The sequence below is a fragment of the Helianthus annuus genome, chromosome 11 (genome assembly GCF_002127325.2).
Source record: "Helianthus annuus cultivar XRQ/B chromosome 11, HanXRQr2.0-SUNRISE, whole genome shotgun sequence".
Lineage (NCBI taxonomy): Eukaryota > Viridiplantae > Streptophyta > Magnoliopsida > Asterales > Asteraceae > Helianthus > Helianthus annuus.
This window is the reverse complement of record NC_035443.2, coordinates 89,367,038-89,380,460: the sequence shown is the minus strand read 5'-3', so window position 1 is coordinate 89,380,460 and position 13,423 is coordinate 89,367,038. Positions and strand designations below refer to the sequence as shown.

Sequence of the window (13,423 nt, the reverse complement as noted above, 5' to 3'; positions counted from 1 at the left end):
CCAGACTTCCATCACCCCATCGTTCGTTCCAGATTTCCATTTTAATCCAATTTTGGATTATTTTTTGAGTTAATGTTGTAATTTATGAAATTATACAATTAACTAGTCATCCCGGTTGAACCGCCCGACACAACACAGTTCAACCGGTTAAACCATTTTTGTGCCTAATCCAGTATGATTAACAAACCGGATTTTAAAACATTACCGTAGATGAACATGTTACTTCGAAAACTAAATACATAATGGGGTCTTGGTAGATCATGTTACAATAAATATAGATTACGAAATCTTATTATTAATGTTATACATGACCAATAATTACTATTACTATATTAATCATTTGGTAGTGTTGGTTGAATACAATGATTTTTTGATATAAATGGAAAGTTGGATGGAAATTGAAGGATTTGAAATGGTACCTAACCCTTTGTTGAACAATGGGAGTCTGCTAGTTTATGTAATCATTCAAAACCCTATCGATAACCGGACGAAGGGTTGTAAACACATAGTAATATGCTTGTTCCGTTGGGTGAATTGCGTCCCAGAACACGTACTTTGTTGCATCCTCACATACAGCTGAATTCATGTTGCATAGGGCTGCTGCCTCAACATATCCAGATCCGCAACATCCAATATTCACCTCTTCGAAACCTATCATACATGGATTGGATTGAGGACCATTGACCACATCAATTTAATTCTTAAAAACAAATGTAACGAAATGTTCTAATAAGTTATACTAAATATTGTTCCAATGGCCACAAGAGAAAAATGTATATGATAGGATTGACGTTTTTAACAATGTTTTTATCTATTTTTGTTTTTTTAGGAGTATTGGATTTTAATAATCTCAACTATTTGTCGTTGCCCACCAACAGTCTCAAGTTAAAAAATAATCACTTTCGGTCCCAATTATTAACATATTGGCCTCCAATTGACCTTGATTAACAGAAAACCTAACGTCGTTAGTCGTCGGTCGCCGGAAAAACGTATTTTGCCAGAAAACTCAACAATTTCGTCTCAAACATCTTTGTAACCTTCAATCGGACTTTTAGGAACTTTTTTTCAAGTAAAAGTCTCAATTATTAAGGTCGCCGAAAACTCAACATTTTCGAACCAAACCTCTTTGTAACCATAGATCGGAGCTTTAGGAACCTGGTCCTGGTAAAAGCCCCAATAATTGAGGTCTTCGGGAAACTCCTTTTTTGCCGGAAAACTCTTATTTGGCCGGAAAACTCAACATTTTCGTCCAAAACCTCTATGTTAATAGTTAGGACTGCCAGTGGTTATTTTTGAAGATGGGACTATTGACGGAAAACGACGAATGATTGGGATATATTATTAAAATCCAATACTCCATTTTTTTTTTTGTTCTGGATAACTTTTATAACTTTTTGTTCAAGGACAAGAGCTTTGTCGTAGGGCAAGTGGTGCTCAAGGCAGAGGCGAGCAAAGTGGCAAAACGTGAGAAAGCCTGCCTGGAGAATCAACATGTGTTTGTCCCGTTTGCGTTTGATACTTTTGGTGGTCTCGCTCCTAACGCTGTGCCACTTTTGAATCGGGTTCAAAAAGTCGTTAATAGTAATTCTTCGTCGCCAAAGGTTTCAAACTTTGTATTTAGTAGAATTGGTTTTTCTATTCAAAAGGTGGTGACGGCGCAACTTTTTGCCCGACTACCTGCCATTGCTTTGTAATTGTCCTTTTTCGTGTGGAATGATATTGTTTATTCAAGTTAAAAAAAATACAAATAAAACTATTTTTTTAATTTGAAAGTTGCAACATTTAATAGAAACTAGTTCTTTGGACCCGCACGTTGCGGCGAGAAATCGTTAAACCGAACTACAAAGAAACGTAAAAACGTTTAACCATGCACGCGCATTGTAGCGTGTTAACTCGCAAAATTTAGACAAAAACATAATTTATTATCGCAGAAAAGAATAACCAAGTTGAAATGGCAAGAAAACTCATGTAATAATAATAATAATAATAATAATAATAATAATAATAATAATAATAATAATAATAATAATAATTAATATATAAATTATTGGGTTTATTAAAGTTCAAAGTAAGCATAAGAATTATTTTGTGTTCCTACTAATACTCTAAAAATAGAAAAGTAAAATACATTACATGCATTAAAGCATATACATAGAACTTGTCATACTGAAGCAATAAAAAAATGAGATAGGGGATGTCATGTGACATTCACCCATTTATTCTATAGAGTTAATTGTCAATTTAGTCCCTGTGGTTTGGATAATTTTGCCAGTTTAGTCCAAAGTTTTCATTTTTAACATCTGGATCTAAAAAGGTTTCCCTATTGCCATTTTGGTCCAACTGACTTAACTCCATCTATGCTCCTCAGTTAGTCAAGGGGTATTTTTGTCATTTTGTCTATTAAATGTATTGAAACTCAAACATATCTGCAACACCCATCAACCGTATATAACTCAAACATATATCTGCATAAAATGTATTTAACTCAAACAAAATGTATTGAAACACACATCTACTTCACCCTTTGTCTTCACCATAGCCTCACAAAACAATCTCTAAATTCAGTCAATACAAAACAATCTCTAAACACCGTCTCTCTCTCTCTCCCTCTCTCTAAACTTTCTCTTTCTATGAACCACCACCACCACTACCACCAATCCACCACCGCGTTGCCATCTCTACCACTGTCACCTAAAACTACTCCTGCCAGTTCCACTTATCCGACGACCACCAAGCTCCACCGATAACAACCATCTCCGGATGGTTCCTCATATACGTCAGTCACTAAGCTCCACCGATAACCACCATCTCCGGAACCCCGTCGGCCACCAAGCTCCACCGATAACCACCATCTCCGCTCCACCGCTAACCACCATCTCCAGATGGTTCCTTTGATATGTCGGCCACCAAACTCCACCAATAACCACCATCGCAGATCTGAATCATCATAACAGATCTGAATCATCTCTCTCTACCCCCCCCCAACACCATCGTAGATCTGAGTCACCTTTCTCTCCCTGTCTCTAAACCTCGTGGGTAGCCGATTTATGCCCTAACAAAACTTGGAGAGGTAAATTAAGCCACTTGACTTTCGCCGGAGCTCGCAGGATGACGATGGGTCACCGGATCTAACTACCATCGTCGCTTGATCTTTGTTAAAATCCCCCACATAAAGAAGCAGGTGTGGTCACGAGCCACCACAATCCCTGACAGGCGGTTGTCATCGTGGTAACTAGAATGGTGGTGGTTGTGTGGTGGTGGGTAGTGGTGAATGGTGGTGTGGCTGGAGGTGTGTGAGAGAGAGAGAGGAAGAGAGATGATTTTTTTATGAAAATAACATATATAAATATATAACTGCTTAAATGGGGGAGGTTAATAAATGATCTATTATAAAATTAGGAAAAGACCAAATTGCCCCTGACTTAACAGAGGTGAATGGATGGAGTTAAGTCAGTTGGACTAAAATGTCAACGATGAAATCTTTTTGGATCCAGATGTTAAAAATGAAACCTTTGGACTAAACTGGCAAAATGACCCAAACCACAGGGACTAAAATGACAATTAACTCTATTCTATAATTGAATAGTAAAATTGTGAGTAACATAAGTTGAATATATAATTAATCTATTTAGTTGGATGACTGGGATTGTAAAATAATAATAATAAGATATATATAATTTTTCCAACGTAACAAAAAAACCATGTGAAATGCAATTCTACATCACATAATATAAGCATTTGCAATATTTATCCATTTGCACAAATGTAAAGTAAAGTGTGGTGATGTGTGTTGTTATGTAAAATTGAATAGTAAATAGTGAGGGGGAGTACAATGTCGCTAAATAATAGAGGGATAATGTGATATATTACAATATTATATTATATTGTACTTTAGATTATAAAGATGCGTATAAACCTCATATAATGTCAAAAGTGCACAAAGGCAGAGCATTAGTTACTATAGCGGTGCGTCTGCCCATATCAATTACCTGTCGCCCAACGTCACACACGTACATGTGATGCTAAATTATGATTGTGTTAAACTAATTTTTTTTCACCTTTATGTGTCTTTTAACTCTATATTTGTGTGTGATCACAATCATTCTAATTCCATATAACCTTAAGTAAATCCGGGTTGATGCAGTAGAAAACACTAATAGGTTTGTAAACTTACCGATCATAAGATTATTATGATCTTTTTCTACTGCTACGTGTAAACTTACCGAGTTTTTTTGTTCCAAACCTAATCATGTCGAGAATAGGTTTGTATATGTCGGCATAGTAGAGTTTAGCTTCCGAAATTTGGATGTCTTTCAATTTGTTTTCAAGATATACGTTGTAGTCTGTTGCAACATATGACATTGGTTCGACACATGTGCGTTCATGAGTAGCAGCATATCTGTTAAGAGTGATCACTTCAGGTAGGCACCCCATCGGAGGTAACCCTACCATGGCTATCTTCCGAGCACCTTCATTAATCAGCTCCTTTAAAAAAAGTTGTGTTTATTAAATACTACATAAACTCATAACAAGAAAAAAAAAGTAACATTCTTAAGCGTATTACTAAAGGCACTCGAAATTTAATTATTTTTTTCAAGTTTTATTAGATGTTTCCATCTTCTTATATTGTTTTATAAATGTTTAGATTTTTTAAAACTAATTGTGTTCAACTAAACACATATGAATTAATTTGGTAATTATTATTTACAGTGAAGAAAAAAATTCCCTACATAATAAACAACTTTGATAAATATTGAATTAAAGTCAAATTCTAGAAAGAAAAACATCACAAAATACAGACAATGATTCATATATATATCTCACTTAGTTCTGAAACTTTTTAACATTAATAAATAAATTTCATAAGATTGAAAATTTTAATAAAACTTGACGTATAAGTTTGAGTGATAAAAATAACAGGAAAAACCTGAAAAATATGGTTTCTAACTTGTAAAGTTACCCATATATATAAATAGCAAAATTAACACTAGTTAACATGACTAGCATTCAGATTATTAGGTCACATCTATCCCCAACAATCCATCATTATTTTTCAATTATTAAGGCATTCTACATGATTTCCCACCCATATTTCAACGTCAACTTAACTTGCTAATAAATTTTAGAATTTTAATCGAAAATAAAAATCTTAATATATAAGATATGGTATGAAGAATAATAATAATTCATGAAACGTCCATTCACCGTGAAATAAATAACCATGCCACTTGCTATATGCTTTATTGTTTTAAATTCGATAGTGACCCGGATATAAAAAAATAACTACTTCAATATTTTTGTTTTTATTATTTTGTTGCACGTTAATTAGTTGATCAATCTACAAGAGAAAAAAAAACATACCTTGACAAACTGCTCGATATTTTGAATCAGATAGTTACGATAAGCTGTGACGTTGGTATACATAACCTGAGTTACAGGCTCACCAAGGCCATAATAATTGACAATATAATCATTTGTGCCGGCACTCAGCATAAACACTGCCTTTTTAATAAGCTCCACTGTGTTGTCCTTCCCTATCAGCATCTCCATCTTTGATTTGTACTCTTTGAAGTATTCCATTTGTTGTTCCATGGAAATCACACTCTACCAAAACCACCGGACCAAAATTTATCTCACCATAAAAACTAGTTCCCCTAAAGTAAGTAAGAACTTTTATCTAAATAATTCTACTGGAACCCACCCCTTGAAAAAACGATGACGGTAAACTAGTTAGGGGTGTTTGGTGTTGCGTTTTCAAAATAGATTTTGCGTTTACAAAACTGCGTTTTGAAAAAGCATGTAGGTACATGGTTCTCCAAAACTGCGTTTTGGAGGCAGATAATCTCTTTTTCATCCAAACACTTTTTTAAATTATTTATGTTTTACAAACGCAATAATCAAATAATCACTTTAAAACGTAATCTCAAACACCCTCTTAGTGTCTTACATTGGATAAGAAAATTAAAAAATAAAAATAAAAAATTCAATATTCTTTTATGATGGTAAACTAGTTACTCTGCCCACAAGGGACAATTAGCTACACCATCAAACAAGCATTTACGAGGGGACATGATCGGGACACCACGAATTCCTCTTTTTAACATTCCTTTTTTTAACATTTTGCAATATGATTTTTTAAATAGAGGTAATATTTAATGAGTTGAATAAAAGGGAGTTCGTATATAAAAAGTGAAAACTTTGACATAAACCATTTATGATCTAGTCAAATTCTGCTGAAGTTTGTTGTACTTACACGGATCTAAGAAACCTTTCTCAACTTGTATTAATGTCTAACCATTAATATTACTTCCTACGCGTTTGTACCATTATTTATTTCTTATTAACCATCTTCCGAATGCAGTTAAGTACTGCTACTATGTCAGAACACAGCTAACTTAGATCGTGGGGTATGTGGGGCGGGGTTTGGGGCATGGGTTGACACGTGGATTTCGAGAGGCACCACTGGTCAGTTGCATGTTGGGTCGGTACGGCGGGGCGTGGCTAGCCCGCGTGGGTTGGCCACATGTTATAACTAAAACGAGCACCTACTGACTCCATAGTTAATATATATGGAGAGAGAGAGACAGACCGAGAGTGTTGCGGTCATTGGATCAAATCCGGAACCAGCAGATGCAAAGGAAACTCCAGTCATTAGGTCCTGTATGGTAAGAGTTGGATCCAAGTAGGCTGGCACAATGTCTTTTACACCAGTGTATGAAGCTGCCAAAACACACACACATATATTTGTCAACTAAAAACAACATTAAATAATTAATTAGAAAACACATGTTAAATAATATGTTCACCAACGAAGTCAGTTACGAGGCGGCCGTTAGAGAACCTCCCTGTAGGAATATGGTTGATGAAATCTCTCCCGTAAGGTGGGAAATTGCTTTTCATGGGAGTTCGTAGGAAGTTGTTATTACCAGCATCAACTGTCGAGTCTCCGAACACGAAAAGGGCCGAAGGCTTTGGCCTAGCAGCTGGAGCTTGAGTTTGAGAGGGAAAGAAGATGAACCACAGAACAATAATATGGTAAACTGCAAGAGAATAATCCATCTTGCTTGAAACACACACACAAAAACCAAAACTCAAAACCTATGTTTTTTATACTCTAGTGCAGACTTGTAGGTTTGCTTAAAGGGCCTGTTTGGTTGCTCACCTAATTAATTTTCTTGAATTACTTATTCTTGTGAAAAAGTTACAACTATATGGGGAAGGAAATATAGCAAAAAAAGAAACAAAATATAAAATGGAAAATTCATGAGTTTTAGTCAACCTTTTTTATTTTTATATATAAAGTTGTGGGAAGATTCAAATGAAAACCCGAAAACTAATTATAAAAGCCTAAAAAACATACCAAATTCTTTTTAACCAATTTTCGCTATTTTTTATATATAAAAAGTTTTCAAAAAAAAATTGTAGTGCACATGTGTAATAATACACATGTGCATATGTGCATTACAAAAAAAAATTGAAAAAAAAATGTTTTTTTTTATATATAAAAAATAGTATTTTTAATAGAAAATTGTAAAAAAATTGTTCTATTTTTTAGGCTTTTTTTAGTTAGTTTTCGAGCTTTCGTGTTAAAGGGGATTTTCATTTAAACATTCCCCTATATAGATAATTTTACAAATTATATAAATGTAATAGTTATTCTAATTTTACACAAAACTAAAATTCAATAAAAAAAGCCATGGGCACAGTGCACTTACATAGTAAACTAGTTTTTGCCCCACTCGCATTGCGTGGCAATAGAACGAATATTTCTCTCTCATAACATGTATGTCTGTACAGAGAGTAAAATCGTAATTATATTTTGAACTGTAAGCGAAATCATAATTTTAAACTGAGAGCAAAATCATAATTTTGAGCTAGGGGGAAAACATAATTTTATTTTGAACTGTGGGAAAAAACGTAATTTAAGCTGAGGACAGAATCGTAATTTTGAGCTAGAGGAGAAAACAACATTTTATTTTGAACTGGGGGCAAAAACGTAATTTTAAACGGAGGGCGAAACTGTAATTTTAAACTGGAAACAAAATTAAAAATGAGTTTTTGAACCGAGGGCAAAAAGCGTAATTTTGAGCTACGGACAAAATTATAATTTTATTTTGAGCTGGAGGCAAAAACGTAATTTTAAACGAAGGACGAAAGCGTAATTTTAAACTGGGAATAAAATTAAAATAAAAATGGGTTGGTCTAATAGGGAAGTGTCAGGCAAACGTAATTTTCAGCTAAGGGCAAAAGCGTAAATTTGAGCTAGAGGAAAAAACAACATTTTATTTTGAACTGGGGGCAAAAACGTAATTTTAAACGGAGGGCGAAACCGTAATTTTAAACTCGGAACAAAATTAAAAATGAGTTTTTGAACCGTGAGCAAAAGCGTAAGCTAAGGGCAAAATTATAAATTTATTTTGAGCTGAGTACAAAAACGTAATTTTAAATTGGAAATAAAATTAAAAAAAAAATAGGTTGGTTCAATAAAGAAGTGTCAGACAAGCTGTCTGGCACTATTAATTCCTTGAACTTGTAAATGTATATGTATATGTAGGTAATGGTGTGTGTTTTACTTTAAAATTAACATTTTCGTCATAAAAGTAAAAAATTTCAGGGTTTAACACGTCTCCCCTAAACTATTTTGGCCTTAAAATGAAAATGACGCTGGCCATATTATTTAACCAATAAATTGACACTTATTAGACTATAAATGATATTTTTGTTCTTCGGGTATGATGGTTTCACGGTACACGGAATCATGTCAAATGATAGTTTTGTGACTTGAAGACATAATCACAAGGTGTGTCACCATTGCTAGGGGCAGTGGAAGTGGAAGTGTGGGGAGTAGACCTTTTAATGCTCGGAATGTAAGAAGCATGCATGTGTTGGAATCGTAATGTTTGGCACAAGAACTATAGTTTAAGTATCTAAGTATTATAATTAACTAGTGAGATTTCTCACGCGATGCGGCGGAGATTCGGTCGGTATCAGCTGTGTGATAATCTGCAACTTCAAGTTAATACTTTAACCTAACCACAGTTAACTTAGTCATACATTCAAACCCTAAACACTCCCCATCGTTTCACTTTACGGCTGTTGAATCCTCTCCAATCATTTGGGCATCACACAAATCCCACATAATCATTTGTATTTCTGATCCTTCTATTCAAAAACCAACTCTAAATCAATCTAAGGTAAGGTTTATATTACACTTGTTATGTTGTTTTTTTGATTCATATAAACCCTAGATATCCAAACAATCTATGTTAGTGCATTATGTATGTAGCTTCTGTCTGTATCGAGTCTATGTATTTTGTCCTGTATGTGTCATTGTACATTTGTGTATGTATGTATTTTGTATCTTGACAAAACAGGGAACGAAACGTTAACTGTCAAATGTGATCCGAACGGATGACATGTGTCATCCGGACGGACGGATGGCTATCCGATCGGATGGCCATCCGATCGGATGACCATCCGATCGGATGACACCAACCCCTCCCTGATTTGCCTATAAATAGTAGAGCAGGGTCATTTGTCTAGAACCTTTTGCCATTTTGTCATAGGAAAGCTCTGTCCAGTTTGCATACGGATCTTTTGTACTTTCATATCAGCTAATGAAATTGGACAAGTTAATCGTGGATATCGTTGTTGATGATTCTCTGACGATGCCGAGGGATTCCGCACCTCGTTATTGATCGATTCGCACCACGTTCATGTCACACCCCGAAATTATCAGAGCTGGCGTGACTGGACTGGTATCTTCATTGCACAGCGGAAACAAATAAGCTAAAACTTCTAGAAAACGAACGCCCACTAAGTACTTGAATCTCCAATGGTTCTCCTATTCCAACTGTGCCATAACTTGAGAAAATAACCTGAGAAAGAAACATGCGAAAAATCAACATAAAGTTGAGCGAGTTCATAGTTTGCTTTGGAAAAGATTTGAAATAAATCTTTTGGATAACCAGTTTGAGAAAACGAATTTAGAAATCATTTTCATGTCAAGTTGTATGGAAACTTTGTATTTGTAACGCATTATGTTTGTAGAACCATGTATTGGTAAACTCTTGTATTTGTAAAGTTTGTATAACCCTCATTGCCCACCCTGACTTTGACTCCATGCCCGCATAATCCTATGCTTTGAATTTGTATAACACCTTTGTGAATAATGTATGTATGTTTGTAAATCCTGGTATGAAAGCAAGAAAGGAAAAGATCATCAACGGTTTGCAAGGCCACTGATATGTGTGACGGTGTAGGAAGACTCAAACCTAGCAAAGTTGTACCGGGCTTCCGGCTGGAAGCATAGTCACCCTATGGGCCACCCTGGTCCTCAAGGGTGTGGGCTCGCTACACCCAAATAGATCTATCACTCATGCCCCTCGGTCCTGATACGAGGATTAATGGTCCCAAGTATCTGCCTACCCATTCACATGATCTATGGTTCTTTCCTAGGCTGATCATACCAACATTATTCGTATGTAATCCTTTGTAACATGTATTTCACCCCCGAAGTTAATAAACAAAACATTTTAAAGAAAAGGGGGACATGAACTCACTGGGTATCCGGTTCTTCAAACGCAAACCAACCCAGTCCCATTATTATAACTATGACGATCCCATCCCTAATCATGAAAATCATTCACATTTCAATAATACGTATTTGTTTTGTAAAACCGGTATATTCAGTATAGTTCGTTCGTAAACCATTTGAGTTCCTTGAAATCCATTCGTAACATGGTTTACAAATGAGTTTTTGTTTATCGAGAAATTGTTTACTTTTGCAAAACTTGTATGTCTTTCCACCCCGAAAACATTTATAAAGATGTAAAACCGTAAAAAGGTGGGGTTATGAACTCACCTGAATTTCCATGTGCAAAGCTAGCTATTGACGACTTCGTGAGGTCGTTTCCAAGACGTGACTCGCTAGCGTACATTCTACAATATTCCTAACACGGAATATCTAATAAGTTTCTAAATAACTGCAGTAACTACACTACGTGTCACCGAGCCCTACTGAATCGCTAATCGAACGATTTGACGGTAGGTTGTTAACTTAACGAAAATGACTAAGATAAACTTTGTTTAGTTCGTTTATCGTCGGTAATAGTTGCTAAGTTCTGGAAGTACTTAGCTTCCAAGAGATTTAAAATATATAAATATATCGGTAGAATCTCGTTAGTCGTCCTGAGAAATTGTACGTGTATAAAAGGATACTTACACGAAAATAATATATAACAAAGCCTACATTCAAAAAGGAAACCTATCTTAAGTGCTTACGACCCATTACAACTCGTTTAGGTAGCTTACGCTACTTTAACGCGCTGTTCGCGTAAAACGCGTTCGGACCGCCTAACTAGCCCTATGACAAGTATTATATGCCTTAATATGTCTAATAATGTTTCCTAATCAGTTTAGATGTCAAAATTTATGTTACATATGCTTAAAATAAATTTATGCGTAAAAAGGGTATTTTGGTCATTTACCTAAGGCATATAAACTACCTATCATACAACTACTTAAACGAAGTGACCATAAGGTATAACCTCGGAAGGTTATTCCCTATACAACTATGGTCACCTAATGTGTTTGGTCGGATCCAAATGATCGACAAAACGGGTCGGGTTCGAAAGTATAAGCGATTGTTTAAATCGTTACCTTACGACCCTATATAAGCACAAATCTAAAAGTGACTAGTTGAACATGTTAAAAACATGTTTAACGAGGTTTGAAAACAAGTTTGATATCAAGACAAAGGGTCTTGATACCCAAAAGTAGTTTGGTTACAAAATAGGCAAGAATACGCATTTTGGCCGAAATTACGAATCGTCACTAAGCCTAGATAACGTGGTAATCAGTAGGTATAGTCACTAGGGACTATAACCATCGTGATTACGCTCATGTTATGAATTTCAAACGAACTTCGTGTTGACCATAAACTGGTCAATGCAGAAAGTCAAACAAAGTTTGACTTTCATGCTAAAAACGCGTAAAAGAACGAAAGAATACTTACAAAAGGTCCAAGAACGGAAGTTTGACCCGATTATTCTCAGGTATGAAGTGTAAGCACTTCAACTTAGAGAGCAATCAGATCAAGGTGTGGGTTTTGAAGCCAATGGGGTTGGGTATTTATAGGAAAACAAGAACCGTTAGGATCGTTTCTTGAAAAACGAGCTTCGATCTCATCCGTACACATGTTCCCATGGTTTTGTGAAACCATGGGAGCCCCTAGTTTCATTAAAACCATATGCAAATGAGGGGAACAGCTGGAGCAAGCTGGAATTTAGATTTTTCATTTTGGTCCCTTCCTAAGATAACTATGGCAGAATGTCAATTTTGGTCCCTGAATGTGCAAAACATGGTTTTTGATGCATTTTTGACACGTTTAAGCTCCGTTAATCCCATTTCAAGGCTCTAAAATGAAGTTAAAGTATAGGGAACATGAAACATGCTCAAAAATATCTCGGATGTCGGTTCGTTTGGTCGTACGGTTGCGTTGTTCGGTTAATTACGACGAAACACGAACGAATGCGAAAAACGATCCAAATTACGCGACGAATGGAACTTTATCATGCCAATCACTAAAATAAAATATTTTAATGATTACATAAAGTTTTGGGTGTCCGGATGTATTCAAAACGTAAGATATGCGTGAAAATGCAAACTTATGCACTATTTAATGCTTTTAGTCCCTGAATGACCAAAAAGTTTATTTTAGCACACCGAACCCCTCAAAGCCTATTTCTATGCTATGTAAAGGATATTTAGGGTATGCTTAACTTATGGTCATGTTCCGGAATGTTCGTTACAGTAAAAATCGGCATACTTTGGCAGTTTGTCGAAATTAGTCCCTGTAAGCGAATAAACTTGATTTCGGCATAGCAAACCATCCAAAACTTATTTCTAAGTTATGTAAAGGTTATTTAAGGTATGTTAAGCCTATGTCACTGTTCTGGAGTGTTTTTTGCATTAAAGTGGTTATATTTACGCATCAGTTCGCGTATAACCTTCCAGAAAGCAATTTAAAGCCCGAAATCGAACAAGAATTGATATGTGCAAAAGATACACATATTTTTACAATTCCCAAGTATGAAACACAATATTTCATTGATTTGGTATTTGTTTGATGGTCGTGGAGGCACAAGTGTCATAGTCTCCCCTACTTCAGGAATTTCATCCCGAAATTTATTTTAGAGGAAGCTTGTGAGGGCTTGAAACATGAAGTTGAAAAGATCAAGCAACACTGGTTAGAGTCCTGAACTTCTAGTAACTTTAAATAACATCATGCTTGCAATGTGAGAGGGACACTTATATACAAGTATATAAAGCGTTGTTGGTGCGTCCACCATACCCCCATTACATTGTTCACGTTTCGTTATTGTTGCCACTATTGGTTCTTACACATGATAATTTTTACTGT

At 35.4% G+C, this 13,423-nt stretch overlaps 1 protein-coding gene across 1 annotated transcript; it reads right to left on the bottom strand.

Annotated features, from left to right (window-relative positions):
• Window positions 1-223: 223 nt before the first annotated feature.
• On the bottom strand, window positions 224-7,177 carry LOC110872087 (GDSL esterase/lipase At5g45960). Its single transcript, XM_022120855.2, has 5 exons — window positions 6,807-7,177; window positions 6,590-6,720; window positions 5,362-5,604; window positions 4,224-4,485; window positions 224-651 (listed from the first exon to the last, which is right to left on the bottom strand). The coding sequence occupies exons 1-5, from the start codon at window positions 7,057-7,059 to the stop codon at window positions 449-451; spliced, it is 1,092 nt and encodes a 363-aa protein (XP_021976547.1). The 5' UTR covers window positions 7,060-7,177; the 3' UTR covers window positions 224-448.
• Window positions 7,178-13,423: the final 6,246 nt, after the last annotated feature.